The sequence below is a fragment of the Bombina bombina genome, chromosome 5 (genome assembly GCF_027579735.1).
Source record: "Bombina bombina isolate aBomBom1 chromosome 5, aBomBom1.pri, whole genome shotgun sequence".
NCBI lineage: Eukaryota > Metazoa > Chordata > Amphibia > Anura > Bombinatoridae > Bombina > Bombina bombina.
Window position 1 is genome coordinate 628,195,136 of NC_069503.1, and position 17,842 is coordinate 628,212,977.

At 34.0% G+C, this 17,842-nt stretch overlaps 1 protein-coding gene across 1 annotated transcript in view; it reads right to left on the minus strand.

Annotated features, from left to right (window-relative positions):
• The window catches only part of LOC128661578 (dynein axonemal heavy chain 5-like), a 671,317-nt gene that overhangs the window by 538,048 nt on the left and 115,427 nt on the right, over positions 1 to 17,842 (minus strand). Inside the window, 7 exon segments of the mRNA XM_053715820.1 lie at positions 1,725 to 1,861; positions 2,986 to 3,104; positions 3,236 to 3,640; positions 5,510 to 5,590; positions 8,072 to 8,269; positions 12,704 to 12,796; positions 16,838 to 17,004. Coding sequence (XP_053571795.1) covers positions 1,725 to 1,861; positions 2,986 to 3,104; positions 3,236 to 3,640; positions 5,510 to 5,590; positions 8,072 to 8,269; positions 12,704 to 12,796; positions 16,838 to 17,004 — 1,200 coding nt within the window.

The following is a 17,842-nucleotide window of genomic DNA, read 5'->3' on the forward strand; positions in this document are numbered from 1 at the left end:
GTGACTGACTTTGCAGTATAAGGCAAGTGGATTGCTGAAATTCAGTAATAAGGTAGGGACTTATGTTATTCAGTATTTCTGAGGAGAAGTTTTCTTGAGCACTGCATCGATCACAAGCAGCGCTCTCTAGCTTCGTTCACAAGCAGCAAGGGATAATTACCTCAACTAAATTCTATTAAGTATATGAAATTGCATTGTACAGCACCACCTCAAAGTATTTTACAACAACAGTTATGTTATTATTTCATGAGCTCATGAAGGACTTCTGAGTTAAAAAAAAGGTATACTGATGTCATAAGAAGATATTGTGATTAATATTATTATTTGTATTTGTTGCACTGTATGTTATTGGTTAAACACTTTATAATAATCAAAGCAACATTTTATTTGAAGATTTCTTGTGTGGTTATTACTTGTTTTCTTTTTGTACTAAAATCTTATAGGACCCCACACCCTATTATTCTAGGGTGTCCCCTATAGGTGGAGGCACTGCGTCATACAGGCATCCCTTATATACCTGATTTCAACCCCCCTCCTACTCCCACTCTGCGGAGGATAGTTTTCATACACAAAACAGGTAGACAGCATTACACTATCACCCACCTCAGGGAAGGTCAGGAAAGGGTGTTTATATATTTAGACATGTATATGTATGTATCTCCAATATATATATTTACATATTTAGACATGTACAGTACAGCTCTGAGGTTGCTCTATCCTGACTCTTTTTAAATTAAATTCAACACGTTTACTTTCAACTTGTAATACGTGCACTACTTCTAACGCACGGAAGTGTCATGACATCAAAAAGAATAGAGAAGTACCTACTTAGTGGTGGTTATTAGTGGTGAGGAAGGGACTTTAATGCACTTTTTACAGTGACATAAGACCGCTCATTTAAAAGAGGGTAGTCTGCTCTTTCAAATGATTTATCTCATGTCCCCATAAGGTAAAGGTGGTCACAATTAAACAGTGATCATGCTGCATGAATGGGCTCCCTATCTCTTTTGAAATGGGACAAACTCCTCTTTCAAATGAAGGGTCACGTTCACATAAATATATATTTACAGGGAACACACAGTTCCCATAAACCGCAATGTAAAGGCACTTTTCAGTGCCGTTTTGTTTTTTCTAACACCCTACACCCGCCATATTTAACCCCATAAAACTGATTCATGATATTTTTTTTTAGATGCTTTTTTTATTATTATTAAAATACAACCTCACACTAAAGTTTGAGGCCAATTGGGGCACTTGTAATCTAGTCCTTTGTTGGTAACAAAAATAAAGCTACATCTTTTGACAAGTAACTTATTTTACTTTTTAGTACTTACAATCTTTATGCAACACTCTGCATATAAGTGTCTGTAATTGGTAAACTGTCTGAAATTGGGCACTTAAAAAAAAAAATATAATGATGTGCACTACACCGTGAGGTATTTTTCTGTTTCCTCTATATTCAGTAAGGTTTCCTGCAGGCTATTTTTGATGGGGGGCAAGAGACCACTCGCATTTAGGAAAAGCAGCAAAATTGACTCAAAAGTGAAAAAACACAATACTAATGTATTGCCCTTTGCTAATACACAAGGTACTCGATATATTTGGACTCTAATTACATTTCAGAGCACTGTTGTAGCTGTAAAACCTTAAATAACCATGTATAACATAAGGAATTGTGTGTTCAATTAACAGATTGTTTCTGCTGAGGTATTATATAAAGTTACCTGTCAATGAAAGGCCAAAGAGTTCTTCTCCTCCTGAAAAAGTAATATATTTCCTCCACAGTTCATCAAATGTTGCCTGGAACACCTGTAATCTATCACTCGCTTCTCTTGGAGGTATTCCTTCAACTCCAGGACCTCTGCAAACACAATATTCAACATGAATGGCACATACTGTGTTTAACTTAGTTTGTCTGCAGAACACAGTATGTATGTTTGTCAAGCTGTTACAGTTTACAGAAAAGGGTCCACAATCTCACTGCATTGTAGAAGGGAGTATTATTGGGTTAATATGATTTCAGGCTGTAATTGTGAGCATTATGTATTCATGCAGAGAAACAATTCAGTATCAGAGTCAACAGGGCACCATCTCGTTCAGTAACAGAGACGCAGTCTGGTAATTGAATCGTGTTTTCATTTTGCTGGTGCAGCTAGACCTGAGTACAAACTGTTTTTTTTTTTTTAATGTTTCAATATAACAGATAACCTACGTATAAGCATGTTTGGGTAAATACACAATGCCCATGATTACATTAGTATAGTAATTTTGTAAAACAATGGCGTGCCTCACAAGTGGTATGTAATGCACATGAAAATGCTTATGGAACTAATATGTGTTAATATGCAAAAGAAAGATACTTGAATATGTACTGTATGTAGGAAAGATATGATCTATATAAGCTTGCATATGGATTTTTATTTTCACAAAGATACATTTAATTAATTTGGACCAAATAGATGGTATGTTAATATGCATTACAGTTGTTAATTTATGGAAAAATGGATGTCTTTGTAGTGAATACAATTACTTTTTACTTTCATGCTTATGGGACCGTCCCTGTCCACTAATAGCATTGCAGAAGTTGTCTCTATTAGCGAGTAAGCAATTCATACTTGACTATCAACCATGGACAAGCATATTTCCTTCTAATTTTAAATAGCATTAACTTAATCTTTATTTTCCATGTCAAATATTTGTTGTATGCTTTATTAATAATTATGATAAAAATGAATTTTTGAGTTTAATGTCAGGTTATAAGAATATCCCCTGTATACATTATTTCTAATGTATAGTAGTTGAAAAATTGCTTATAAGAAAGCCATATTTTAAAAAAAAAATTAACTAGCATTTCATTAAAAAACTGTGTGCAATGTATTTACCAAAGTATGATGGTATTAGTTAGCTTTCTTATTATATACATTTACTTGGATTACTTGATGATAATGGCAAATTGTTTGTGATGATTACAGATATTATACTTACGATGAATCATAATCTTTATAAAATTGGGCGACATCAACTTGATATTTTTTCACACCATTCATTAAATCTGTTTTCATAGCCGGCTGCAACTTTACAAGTAAGTTCTGTGTTTGGACAACCTATAAAAATATATAATATAAATAATAAACATAATTTCATATGCAAACAAACAGAAATTTGGTATAATTGTATTGAACTATAAGTACAATATAAGGTACAAATCTCTGAATAAGTTAATAGCCATCATTACCTGTGTGTTCAAATTATTCCAGGCGTAGGCCAGTCCATCAACCCTTTCTGCATTGCCATCTTGAAATAGTAAGTCATACTTAAGCAGAAGGCTATATGACTCCTCAATAGGGCCAATCATCATGTCAATTTTAATTTCTGAGTCCCTTATCTCTCTCAAGGCATCCATAGCTCCACGTACATCATCTAGGTCGTTAATCGGCCTGTTCAACCTCTTACTAAGATTATCAATAAATGTATAGATCTCATCCATATCACTAGCGGCTTTCTTATTCAAGGCAGATCCAATAACTCTCTTCCACCGACGACATTCCTGTACTAATGCCATTTTCAGAGAATCAGTGGAAAAGTCCACTGAACCTACAATGCAGTGACCAGGAAGTTCATTGACCTCAGTTTCCAGTTGCTAGACAAAATGAAAAGAGATACTTCAGTAATTTGATAAAAATATTAATATATTTAACACTGTTTTCATGTCTTTTGAACATATGGAAAATAATAAGACGTTCAACAATAATCAAGCCTTTAAAAGATAAACTAAATGGGTGGTACTACTTGAATAAAAATATTTCCACAGACACCTCCAATGTTCCTCAATGCTTGGTGTCATCTGCAATCTAAGATGACTACCATGGTCACCACAATAAGACAGAAAGTAGAGGAGCAAGAGACAGAAGAGTTACATGAGAGATGTAACAGGGGTTAGCAAATAAGAATATGACCCGAGGTTATCTTTTATTTGAGAGAACTACATCAATCAAAAGTTCAAACATTAGGTCTTAGACATGTGAAGTTTTGATATGGAAAACATAATTAGCCTGACATACACGGTTGGTACCCCAACAACACTGTTGTATACTAAGAATAGATTAACCTTGTATACATTGTATCTATAATATGTTTACTTATTCTCTAACTTGTTTCTGTAAAATGTGTTTAAATCCAATAAGGTTGTATTTTTATTTCCTTTTATTGGTTGAAAAAAGAATATAACCCAAGATAAATAAAACATGAATGTGTCCCTAGTAACATTGTCCTAAGCTATATTCCCTTTATGCATGAGTATGTATGCACGCCAGAAAAAAAGTGCACAGACAGGTTCCTGACATTTTTAAAAGTATTTTCTAGTAATGTAGTAAAAGGGGATATAAAAACGTACTAAAGCATTTTGTTATTGCACTATTGCTTGAACCAAGCTATGTGTGTAACCTCCACTTAGGAGTTAAACTTATGGTTGAATTAATCTCCAGATCAGCAATGCACTTCTGATGTGAAGCTAAACATGGCAATTGAGCCAATCAGAGGGTGGCATATATACATAATCAACAATCATTGGTTGTGTTCAGCTCAGGATTGGCAATAGTGAAAAAAAATCTCTAGTACATTAGAGTATTTTATTTTTTCTGCTTGATGTCTCTTTAACATGTCTTCAAGTTGTTTTTATTACTTATTATAAACATTTTAAAAACTCTGTATTTTTAAGCCATACATGTATGCGTTTAAAGTGATGATAAACCCAAGCATATAACAAACGCTAGGATTTACCATCACAAAAATAAACATTAGTTTCTGTCATAGTTTCCTAAAAAACTATGTTAAACTCACCCTATCTGTAAGGCAAGTATATTGTTAACTAAACGCCTCTAGCTACCCACACCAATGTGTTTTCTTCAATGAGGTGATGTTTTCACCTCTAAACTAATAGCCGTATGTGTCAACTGACATCCTAGCATGGCTATTGGTCTAGAGGTGGAAACGTCACCTCATTGGAGAAAGTGCTGTGCTATGGGCGTCCGAATTCGCTGAGTTAGCGATATACTTGCCTTACAGAGAGGGTGAGTTTAACATTGTTTTTTAGCAAACGATAACAGAAACTAATGTTTATTTTTAGTGATATTAAATCCTAGCATTTGTTATACGCATGGATTTACCCTCACTTTAATCTATATTATTTGCTAATTAAGGTGCATGTGACAAATGGGGCACACATGTAATTTTTACACATAGCACACCACAATTAGATTGTTCCTAACCTGTTCTTCCAGGTTATTTTCTGACTCAAGTTTGCAATGTGATATTTCTGGCTAATGATGGCACCTATACATAATGGAGAAATGTACTTTTCATAAAAAGAGGTTTAAATCTCCATACTAGAAAAAAGTAGAGAAGGCGCCACATAGCTTGATTCCTTAGAGTAAATCTCCATAAGCTTGGATGAAAAACCATATATGGTGCATGCCTAGGCAGTAGCTAATTCATCTATCCATTAACTTACCGAATAATAGTTTAACTGACTTCGAAACTCAGACATCACTGGGTTTGTATCCAAAAACTCTTTCACTTTTTCTTCTATATCCTAAAAAATATAACATATTTGTAAAATATCTTATAATCATATGCAATCTCCTACATCTCAGGACCCAGCCATGGAATGAAAATCCTACAACAGTGTTTTTCAAAGTTATATTTACAAGCTTGCACCTAGGCTAACAGTTGAGGGTACATGTCTACACCCACTATTATAAGTATGTAAAAAAGTAAATAATGCAGCCCTAAGAAACTTTTATTTCAGCCAAATTCTTTCTTTTAGATAACATGCAAACTGAAACCCGGTAAAATACTTACACTCATTCCTCACTTCCTATCCCCCTTTAGGGCTAGATTACAAGTGGCACACTAACTGTTTCATGCAAGCGAAAAGGGTTTATCACGGCTGTTTGTGAGTGTCAGAAGTAGCACGGGTTATACAGGTTGAAAGTAAACGCTGGAGCGCAATTGAGTTAAACGTGGGTCGAGATAGGGAGTCTTTAGAGCTCTGGTTAACTGCTACGCGAGTCAAAAAAGTGTCACAAAACACATAAAAAAAACATTTAAAAGTACAGTTACACTCATAATAACACTATCTAATAGAATGTATTTTAAAAAAAATATTGCACAAAAAAGTTATAAGGACTTAAAGATATGAGGCCTCAGGACTGCAAAGGGCTTTAAAAAAGAGATACATACATACACATGTCTAAATATGTATTTTGATGTATATATATATATATATATATATATATATATATATATATATATATATATATATATATGTGGGTACATTTGTTATATGTGAAATATTAATAATTTCATGTTGGCTTAGCGCACTTGAGAAAATGAGATCGGTTTAGCACGCTAGTAGAGTGTTAGTTTTTTTTACCGGTTCTTTTGCTCAATTGACTTCTAAGGGGGAATATGTTAACACATTCGCTATATTCTAACTTTGGCTTTTGCGTGTCGGTTTAGCGTGAGTGCAAAAACTTTTTACTTTCAACTTGAAATACGCACACTACCTGACGCATTCAAAAAGCTTACTTCGAGCATAGATAATGCACAAGCGGGAGCATTAAATAACATGCCACTTGTAATCTAGTCCTCAATCTCTTACTCTGCACATGCAGTGTATTTAAATTATTCAATAATCACTTTTATCCATTATAAGTGTTAACTGTACCATGCAAAATTCAGGGGCCGTATATATTGCACTTTAAATTATATTGGTTGCCTATCAATGAACTAAGCTAAATGGTTGTTTGTTCAAGATGCTAAACAAGTATGTGTAATACTGTATATATGTGTGTGTGTATAAATAGATTCCACTTTAATTTATAAAATAAATAGCAATAATATAATTATTATTATTATTATTATTATTATTATTATATTGACTGTCACTGGGTATTTAAACATTCGGTAACTTGGCAGTACATGTAGATTTAAATGATTAACAAATCTTAATATTATTTATTTTTTATTAAACCAAATACATTTTTAAGTGTTTTTTTTTCTTTGTAATGTTTAAGAAAATTCTGATAATTACATTTGATAATTCTCCAGAGAAACTACTTTATAATTACTATCTTTTTCAGTGACCAAATTCGATCAGCTACAATTAACAATAATATAGAACGTATTCAATCAATAATTGTGTACTTATAAGGTTGGAAAATGTCTTTTTTTTTTTCTTTGTCACATCTAAAAGTGAGAAGTTTAAAATGAATTAAATCTGTTTTCTAAGTTCTGAGAAAGGGAGGTTTCTGTGCTGAAATCTCAAATGTCTTTATGCTTTGGAGCTTTTCAGTGTCCATCAACTGAGGTGTGGGATTTGTCCTCAGTCAGTAAGTTATATGTCCCTAGGGATGACCAATGCAGAAACTTGCACCAGTTAGTTTCCATATTTACTTAAATGACCACTGAATACAGTAGAATTGAATAATTAACAAGTGCATAATAAAAAGATAATTCACTAGAACTTACTCTGAATTTCAAAAAGGCAGTGGATTTTTTTCTGACAAATGTATTGTATTCCCCCATTTGCCAGCCCCCTACATCATGTGACAGCCATCAACCAATCACAAACTAGGATACAAATACCCTGTGAAAGTGCGTGTATAAAAAAATTGTGTAAAAATTGATAAAAGAAGTAAGATTGGAAAGTCTCTTAAAACTGCATGTTCTATCTGAATATAAAAGTTTAACTTGACTTTATTGTCCCTTTAAGCAGCTTTAACTTAAAGTGTTAGAATATGTTATTATTTCACTATTGCTTGAAGAATTTCAGAGCATAAATGCACTAGAGACCTAGCTAGCATATGTGTGTATCCACTAATAACAAACTAGCTCCCAGCATTGCATTGCTGCTCTCATGCTGACTTCAACTATGTATAGAACCCTTTTGCAGGGGTTAGCATTTTATTTTTTGCATTGTAGAGCTTCTCTCCAACTTGAAAAATGTGCTCCATTGGATATCTGAGACTCTGAATAACTTCTCACCAATGACAATATTCCAAAATCTCACCTGGTTCCAGATTCCAGAAAATTGGGTGAAGCTGTTCAGAACATCTGTTGCATCTGTTTTCAGTGATAAAATGATTGAGCTAAGCTGGATTACAACTTTGCTCACATCTTTATGTTCCGAGATCTGTTTGTCCAATGGTTTCAGTACCACCATTTTAGTGAGTTCATCACCAAGATCTCTTGCAGCATTTTGTTCCATCTAAAGGGGAGAAAGGATTATACTGTATAAATACATACACACTAGAGGATGTTTATTTTGTGATGTGTCTTTGTAATGTTAATTCATTTGCCTTATCAGACAGCCTTGATTATTGAATGTGCAGAAAAATTACTGCTATTAAAAATTATATCTTTTATTTTCGTATATCAATAAGGTCAAGAAGCTCACTGTACGGCATTTCCATTGCAGTTATGGGTAGCGCTTGCTGATTGGTAGCTAAATGTAGCCACCAATCAGCAAGCGTTACCCAGGATGCTGAACCAAAAGTGGTCTGGCTCCTAAGCTAACATTGCTGCTTTTCAAATAAAGATAAAAAGAGAACAAAGGAAATTGATAATGAGTAAATTAGAAAACTGCTTAAAATCACATGCTCTATCTGAACCATGAAAGAAAAAAATGTGGGTTTCATATCCCTTTAAAGTATCCTAAAATCCAATAGCAACAGATCATTATAGAATATTAGTGCAACAGGTACCTATTTGTATACATGACATATCTAGAATTTGTAATATATACCCATATGAAAAGTTTCTATCCACAAACGGCATGGGCTGAGGGTAAGGTTAAAATGTTTGGCAGTAGATTTATTAAGCAGCGGATGCTGCATTCTACAAACATCATTTCAGGCTCGCCTGAAACGGAAGTTAAGAAGCAGTGGTCGTAACTTGGACTGAAATCATCCCGATCCTATACAATTGGGATGATTGACACCCCCTGCTAGCGGCATTGCACAAGCATTTCCCAAGAAATCATTGTGCAATGTTAAATGCCGACAGCGTATGCTGTCAGCATTTAGCGAGGTTGAGCGTACATGATTCACTACTACAGCGAATCATGTCCGCTCGACCATTCATAAATCTACCTCTTGGTCCCTATGGTAAACATACTGGGAGTTTGATTGAATTCTAATTAGTGGACTATAAAACTTGATCCTGTGAAAGAAGATAAATTACAAAAGCTCTAAATACAAAATACTGATGTAGATGTGAGGAGACATTTCCCTTCAGTAACTGAATTTCAAGTAGGAAAGATCATGAAATGTAGTTGTACAGAGCCATCCAATTAGAAATTTCTGTGGTGTAAAATTCCACCTTCCTCTGGTCCCCAGATATTTAAACACTCTCATAAGTATTTAGTATTTTCACCTTCCATTTATGTACGCACAGCTAGGGAAACAGATTTATTTTCTTACTGGATTGCACTAATTAACATATAATTCTGTCTGTGGTGCTGAGCTTGTTATGCTTATTATAAAAAAAGATATATATATATATATATATATAAGTATATATATATATATATATATATATATATATATAAATGCACGTATAAAAATTCCATGTTTTGTCTACAAATTAACACACTGGATGATAAATCAATCTATAATTACAGATTAGTATACATAGTTTGTCGAAGAGAACTGCTAATTGCAAAATGCAAAATTGCTATCTTGATAAAATCCTTTCCATGTACAAAATTAAAATAATTGACACACATTATGCAAGATCCTCAAATGTGAAGCTTTCTGTCTCATAAATAGTATTTAATATTAATTCTCTGAAAATAACAAACTAAATGGACTACTATATTTAATTTCTGTTTAAACACATTTAGTGTTCTCTTCACTAGCTTAAATAGAATTTGTATTTGCAGTCATAATTCTCTGTTCTGTAATTTAATAAAGGATAAAATAATGTGAAGGACAACAGTGGGCAAAATAAAAAGATTAGTTCTCCAAGATACAATGTACCTGTAAGTGTACTTTTCTGCCTGATACACATTTGTTAAAACTGTAACTGAAAAAATCAATTATCATCAAGCCTAGAAAACCATGGTATAATTGTTATTGTCTGTCTATTTTAAAAGGACATTAAAACCAAAAGGTTTCTTTCATGATTCAAAGAGAGCATGCAATTTTAAACAACTTTCCAGTTTACTTATATTACCAAATGTGCTTTATTCTCTTTAAATCCTTTGTTGAAGAAGCAGCTAGGCGGCTAGCTGTACACATCAGGTGAATCAATGACAAGAGGCATACATGTGCAGCCACAAATCAGCAACTTGCTCCTAGCAGTGCATTGCTGATCCTGAGGCTACCTATGTATGCTTTTCAACAAAGTATACCAAGAGAATGAAGCAAATTAAATAATATAAATAGATTGGAAAGTTGTTTAACATTGCATGTTCTATCTGAATCATGAAAGGAAAAATTTGACTTTACTGTCCCTTTAAGGCTGCATTGTTTTTAGACTGAGTAAGAGTTCAGTTATCTACTTTCAATACCCCAGCCAGCCTGCACCATAAATAAGCCCCATCCCACTTCACTGAGAATGTTCAAAAGTATTTAACTCTTTTTTAATGCTTTACTCTAGGGGCCCAATTCTCTAAAGTTTTCTGGTTTGGCAAGATTATCTTAAAAGTCTCATTAGTATAGTGAGGTATCTCAAAGAATTTTAGAAAGGCAGATTTTAGCTTAATAGATGTCTCTCTCTCTCTGAGACCACAATATTAAAAACATCATCAGACCAAACGAGAAATTGCCTGTTTGGGTTCGCCAGGCTCACAGTCCATCGGTCTAGTGATGTATTCAAAAAAGTGGAATAAACCTTGTGCTAACGAAAGCCGATGTGTTTCCCATAGGATATAATGGGGATCACAACTTCAGCACCAATATCGCCACTAAGCAGCCATGTAGGCCGCGGGGGGAGGGGGCTGTCTTTAAAGTGTGTTTGCACAAAATAGACTGTTCACAAAATAAAATAAAAAAATCTTAGTAGTAATACTTCAAATTATGCATGTGTACAGGTATATTCAGTTTCACTGTACGTTCACTAGATTTGTCACACTGGGAAATATTTCGGCAGGGAGATTGATATGGCTGAAAAGAGATAGCTAACATTGAAGACAGTGCTTTGAATATTAGAAAGCCACGGCGATGTTTCCCTATTAAAATACAGGTTACTCCCATGGAACCCCCATGAAATTCCCCCGGAACGCCTATATATTCATCATGTCTGCAATCTACTTTGTTAATAAAGACAAAAAAAAAATCCTATTAAAACAATAGTAGCTGGGGATTGCATAGTATAATGATAGAATATGTAAACTGTAAGCGTGATTGTACAAATCTTGTATTGTGTTCCTAAACGTGTTTTTTAACTTATTTTAAGAATGTGATTGCGCATTCGCAATATTCATATTTCCATAATATTGAGAAAGCAATTGCAGGTTTGTAATATTCATATTTCCTAATGTTGTGATTACAAGATCATGTTTTACTTATAATATTGCGATCGCACTGTAGCAAACGCGTTCTATATTAATATATATCTATAGCTATATCAAAGGTAGCATAGATATATATTAATATAGAACACGTTTGCTACAGTGCGATCGCAATATTATAAGTAAAACACCATCACGCATTCAAGGATAACTACATTTAGACACCAATCACCAAGCACTACCCAGGTGCTGAACCAAAAATGGGCCTGCTCCTAAGCTTACATTCCAGCTTTTTTAAATAAAGATAGCAAGAGAATGAAGAAAAATTGTTAATAGGAGTAAATTAGAAAGCTGCTTAAAATTGCATGCTATATCTGAATAATGAAAGAAAAAAATGTGAGTTTCTGAATCTTGAAAGTTTAATTTTGATTAGGCTATCCCCTTAAAGTTAAAAAAAATATGCTTTAGGACACAATACTATTATATAAGATTAGTACAATCACGCTTACAGTTTACATACATATTCTAACATTATACTATAACATACATATACATTAAACAACGTATATACATATATCATATACCCACAATCCCCCAGCTTCTATAGGTGTATTAATCATATGTTTCATTCACTATTGTATTGTACAAACAGGGGTTGAGTTTCTGTTGACACATGTAAATTGTATTGTCATACAGTACTGTGTAAAGGGATCGTTTGCATTACACCTTCAAAGTAGGTAGGTGTAGATGCTGCTTTGAATACATATCGACAGTATCAGAGAAGCTTCGCCACCCACTGAAATGCATGGTAAAATGCCTCTGGGCGATGCTGCCTTACAGCAGTATTGATTGATAACCCTTTTGAATATTTCTCTAGCTTTTCTGACATGGCATTCGATCCCTTTTGAATATCTCGCCGCCTTGTGGCACTTTCGATCATTAGGGCCAGGATGTTGGACTGGCACATACATTACAGTATAATTCTTTTTTTATTTTTTATTGTTTGGTTTCTCTCCATGATTGCAATTTTTTTATCCTCAGGCTCTAATTTATGTAGATGTTCAGTGATTTTCTTCAATCCTTCCCACAGGGTATTCCCAGAGCTGACCATTCCAATATTACATTCTAACGTTAGTTGGTCAGATCTGATGAATCATTACCTACATTTATAAAAAAAATGTGCATTACCTGTTGTTGTTTGTGATGTAGATGAGTAAACTTCCATAGTGGGATGTCCTTTGAGACTGAGAGTATAATGTTTATACCTTTGTTCACAGAGCTCTTAAAAAATAAACAGATAAAGTTTTAAAAAAAAATCATTTGACATTTTTGTTCTCTGCATTATTACTATGACTGTATAACATTTAGATTTACTTTATAGAATTTAGCAGTGATAATACGGACAACATTGTATGTTACTAAAATAATTCAAATTGGAGAGATGGGAGCTCTAAAATTTGCACCTGAGCAGTCTCCCTGTAGTTTATTTCTTTGTCATTTCCTGTCTGTTATTGGTTGAATACATACATAATGTAGTGCCTGTGATAATGTATATAATACTATACATGTTACTGAACGTGTTCCTTATGTTTACATCAAGACTTCACACTAAAACTAGAGATAAGCAAATGCCTAATAAATTTACTTTATGCCTTAGCATCTCCCTACTAACAACTTTGATGTGCTTCCCCAGAGTTACACTGTATTGAAGGCTATACAATTATTACCATTGGCCATACAGGAGCTGCTGCCATTCCAGTAATCTGGCATTTATTCATTCTATGTAATTACAGTCCTGCCTATGAGTATAATTTGATCCAGATTTCTGCTGTAATCTGACTTCAAACTGTCTTTTACCACTGCCTGTCCTGTCACTTGTCTTGTATTCCCCTGGTCTACTATGGGTTAATACCACATCCACAAACAATGGTTGCATGTTGACTGTTAAGTGAAAAAAGTCAGTGCATTGTCCAACATTGTCTAGGTTGTTTAAAATTCAATCCATTTATTGTAGAAATTGTTAAAATACAAACAAACTTACAATTCGACAAGCAGCAAGAATTCACTAACCCCACTGACTTTTTTTAATTGACAGCCAACAAGCAACCATTGTTATTGGATGTGGTATTTGCATTTTCACAGATCCAGTTTAGGGTGACATAGGAAATTGTCAGCCATAGTGGACCGAGCTGAATGCGGCTGCATAAGTGACCAATACATATTGATAGCAAATTGTAAAGCAAACAAGATAGTTTTCTTTGTTGATGGGCTTCTATAGGTAAAGCCTAACACAATTTCTCTGTTGAGCTACCTTAAAGGGACACTGAATACTAAAAAATGTTTGCATACATGTTATGTAGATAATCCATTTATATATCCCATCTGGGAGTGTTTGTAACAATGTATAGTTTTGCTTATTTATTAATAACATTGTTCTGATTTTCAGACTCACAATCAAGCCCCAAAGTATCAGATGTAGACCAATAGACTGTTTGTATAATGGGTCTTCTAATATGCAAGGGAGGGGGGGAGGGTCTGCTCTTCCTGCTTTCTCAGCCCCATTTACTGGGTGTCCCAGCCTAACATCATCAACAGTGCTAAACTGGGAGCTTCTAAGTAAGTTTTTAAAAGGTTTTATACTGGATCTTTAGATCAGCATATTCTTCTAGGGTCTATTACATGCAGTGATATGAAAATTGGTATATACTGTGTCTTTCAATGCCCTATTGTGCTGTACACTATTGATGATTACCTGAGATAAATGTGTATGAAGGTGCTTATTCCTTGCTACCTGTCATCTACTTGCATCAATTCCAGTCTTGAAAGTTTATATCATGGAATGCAAGTTACACGCGTTCATTTAAATTACATAATTCTAAAATTTTCTCTGCCTCCTACACTTGTTACATAAGTAAATAAGAAACAAGACTGAGGGGCATATTTATCACGCTCCGTATGGAGCTTGATGCCCCGTGTTTCTGGCGAGCGTTCAGGCTCGCCGGAAACACAAGTTATGAAGCAGTGGTTTAAAGACTGCTGCTCCATAACCTGTTCGCCTGCTCTGAGACGGCGGACAGACATCGCCAGAAATCAACCCAATTGAATACAATCGGGTTGATTGACACCCCCTGCTAGCGGCCGATTGGCCATGAATCTGCAGGGGCGGCATTGCACCAGAAGTTCACAAGAACTGCTGGTGCAATGATAAATACCGACAGTGTATGCTGTCTGCATTTATCGATGTGCAGCGGACATGATCCGCAATATGGGATCATGTCCGCTCGCACAATGATAATTCGGCCCCTTAGGGGTCGATTTATGAAGCAGCAAATGCTGCTTCCGACCCACTCTGCATCAGTTCCGTCTGAAGCGAAAGTTAAGAAGCAGCGGTCCTAAGACCGCTGCTCCTTAGCTCATCTGCCACCTCTGAGGTCGTGGACAGCAATCAGCCGATCAAATACGATCGGGTTGATTGACACCCCCTGCTAGCGGCCGTGGGGTGCAATGATAAATGCCGACAGCGTATGCTGTCGGCATTTATCGATGTGCGGTGGACATGATCCGCTACATCGTATCATGTCCGTCCGCACAATAATAAATTTACCCCTAAGATGATACATGCTACTATTTTAAATGCTACATCACTTAGACTTATAATGAATCAGTGCTTTCAATACATGTATATGAGCATCCGAATATATCATATCTGAAAGCTACTTCTCATAGATTTACACTGCTTTCAATATAAGCCTGTAAGCAAAATGTAACTATTGAATGTTGATTACCAAACACTAGCATTCCAAGATTTGATTCAATGTAAGTCTATGAAAATGAACTTAAATTTCAAATTGCCTTAGCATAACAATCTTCATTTCAGCCAACAGCATGGGACAAGCATAAGGCTATCCTACAAACTAAATAAGTTTATACTGTTAGGTAATATCGGGCAGACTTGCTGGGCCTATGGCTCTTATCTGTCGTCAATATCTATGTTTCTATGTAACAGAGTTCTACTACAACAGGGTCATTTAAATGGAAATCCACTGCATATTATATGGATCCCCATTTTTGCACATTTTAAATTGTTTGTAAGTGAACCATGCTGGCATTTTATTTATCATAATTTTATGGGTACTGCTTACAAGTGTAATCTATTTTTGTCAGTACATAGTTGATTGCTATTACAGTGAACCATTGTACAGTATTGTCCTACCAAACTAATCCTCTTATTTAGAACCAGGTGGTCAGATCACCAATAAAAGCAGTTGAGAAATACATGTTTTTATTTTTTTATTTTTTTATTAAAAGGTTTCCCTTGAATCAAACAGATTGGAAAAAAAGGTTTTAAATGCAATATTAAATTAAAAGAAATCGATTATACATGGAGAAATCTAATGTGGAATTGTAATTGTTCCACACTCTAGAGAGGCCAAACAGCAAATTCTGTTACCTAGGTTTTCAAAATGCTGCAAATTAAAGGGACACTCAATCAAAATTAAACTTTAATTATTCAGATAGAGTATGCCATTTTGAACAACTTTCCAATTTACTTTGATTAACTAAATGTGCACATTCTTTTTATATTTAAACTTTTTGAGTCACCAGCTCCTACTGAGCATGTGCAAGAATAAATGTGTATGCATTTGTGAATGGCTGATGGCTGTCACATGGTACGTGTATGCATTTGTGATTGGCTGATGGCTCTCACATGGTACATTGGGAGTGGAAAAAGACATAACTTTTAACATTTTCAGAAAAAAAATCAACTACTCATTTGAAGTTCAGACTAAGTGCTATTGCATTATCTTGTTATCTTGCCTTTGTTGATTATGCAAATCTACTGTATTGACTGGTCCTTTAAATAGCTGGTTTCTGCAATTTGCAGCATTTTTAAAACATAGGTGACAGAATTTGCTTTGTGGCCTCTCTAAAAAGTGTGAGACAAACACAATATTTTACTCAAAATCAACAGGTGTTTATTGCTCTTTTTAATCAAATCTTAAAGATGAAACAAGTGGGAGCATTTAAAATGGAAAAAGTCAAAATATGAAAATGAATTTTAGGAATATTTGTTTGAAATTAATGTTCAATGATACAATGTGAATATCAAGGGAATCGTTTGCTCAGCCATCCAAATTTTCACTAAATTTCCATCTAAACTACAACTATAAAGCACCATAAAGTCTTTTGTTTAGTATTTTACTTCAATAAACAATATAACAACTATACTACAACTTTTTAATTAAATGCATACCCTTTTTTTATTATTAATTTTACCATCCAAAAAAAAGCTTGAAAATATTAAATAAGTTACTTCCTTACTTGTATATCTTCCAGGCTTGGTCTCATGACAACATTGGGAATGGCGAGCTGGATCTCAGCTTTAAACAGTGGTGAGGACGTATGATCTTTTTTAACCTTTGGAGACTGGTACTTTGAGCTGACCGTGTGTAACCGGCGCTTTAAAGTATCTAATGAAACTTTTGTGCCTTGAAACAAAAACATTTTTACACAAATTTAAAACTACAATTATCTATATATACTGGAATGTAAATAGCATCATATTTTGGAAATATACAATATTCTTGGCCTAAAACACAAAATATACAATAATTTTAGATTTAAAAAAGTATTTAAAATTTTTACAAAAAAAAGTAGATAACTGCTTATTTAGCACTAACTGTTACACGTGAGTGATATTGTGTTTTTGCATGTGTCGGAAATAGCGTGCGAAAGATGAAAGTAAATGTGATCACGATTTACGCTTGCCAGGTTAGCGTGGCTGAAACCCTCACGTAAATGGCAGTGCGTTAAAAAAAGTTGCACTAAGCACAGCATAAATACATTCAAAATCACAATAACACTCATATAAACACTATCTGATAATATATATATATATATATATATATATATATATATATATATATATATATAAAAGTAATAAGGGTTCAAATCTATATGGTATATGGCAAGGTGTTTGACTGCAAAGTGCTATAATATACATATGTACATGTCTAAATGTGTGTGTGTGTGTATATATATATATATATATATATATACTGCATATATATATATATATATATATATATATATACACACACATACATATATAGATAGATAGATACATACACATATATGTATACACGTGTGTTCAGATGTATTTAAGTATTTATGAGTTTTACTGTATATTTAAAGGGACACTGAACAATAGAAAAATGTTATCTTTAATGGCGATATTATTATATTACAATTATCTTAGTAATGTGCATTGTGTTTCATATTCTTACCGTTCTAAATATATTCTTATCTGAAATTTTATTGCTTTCC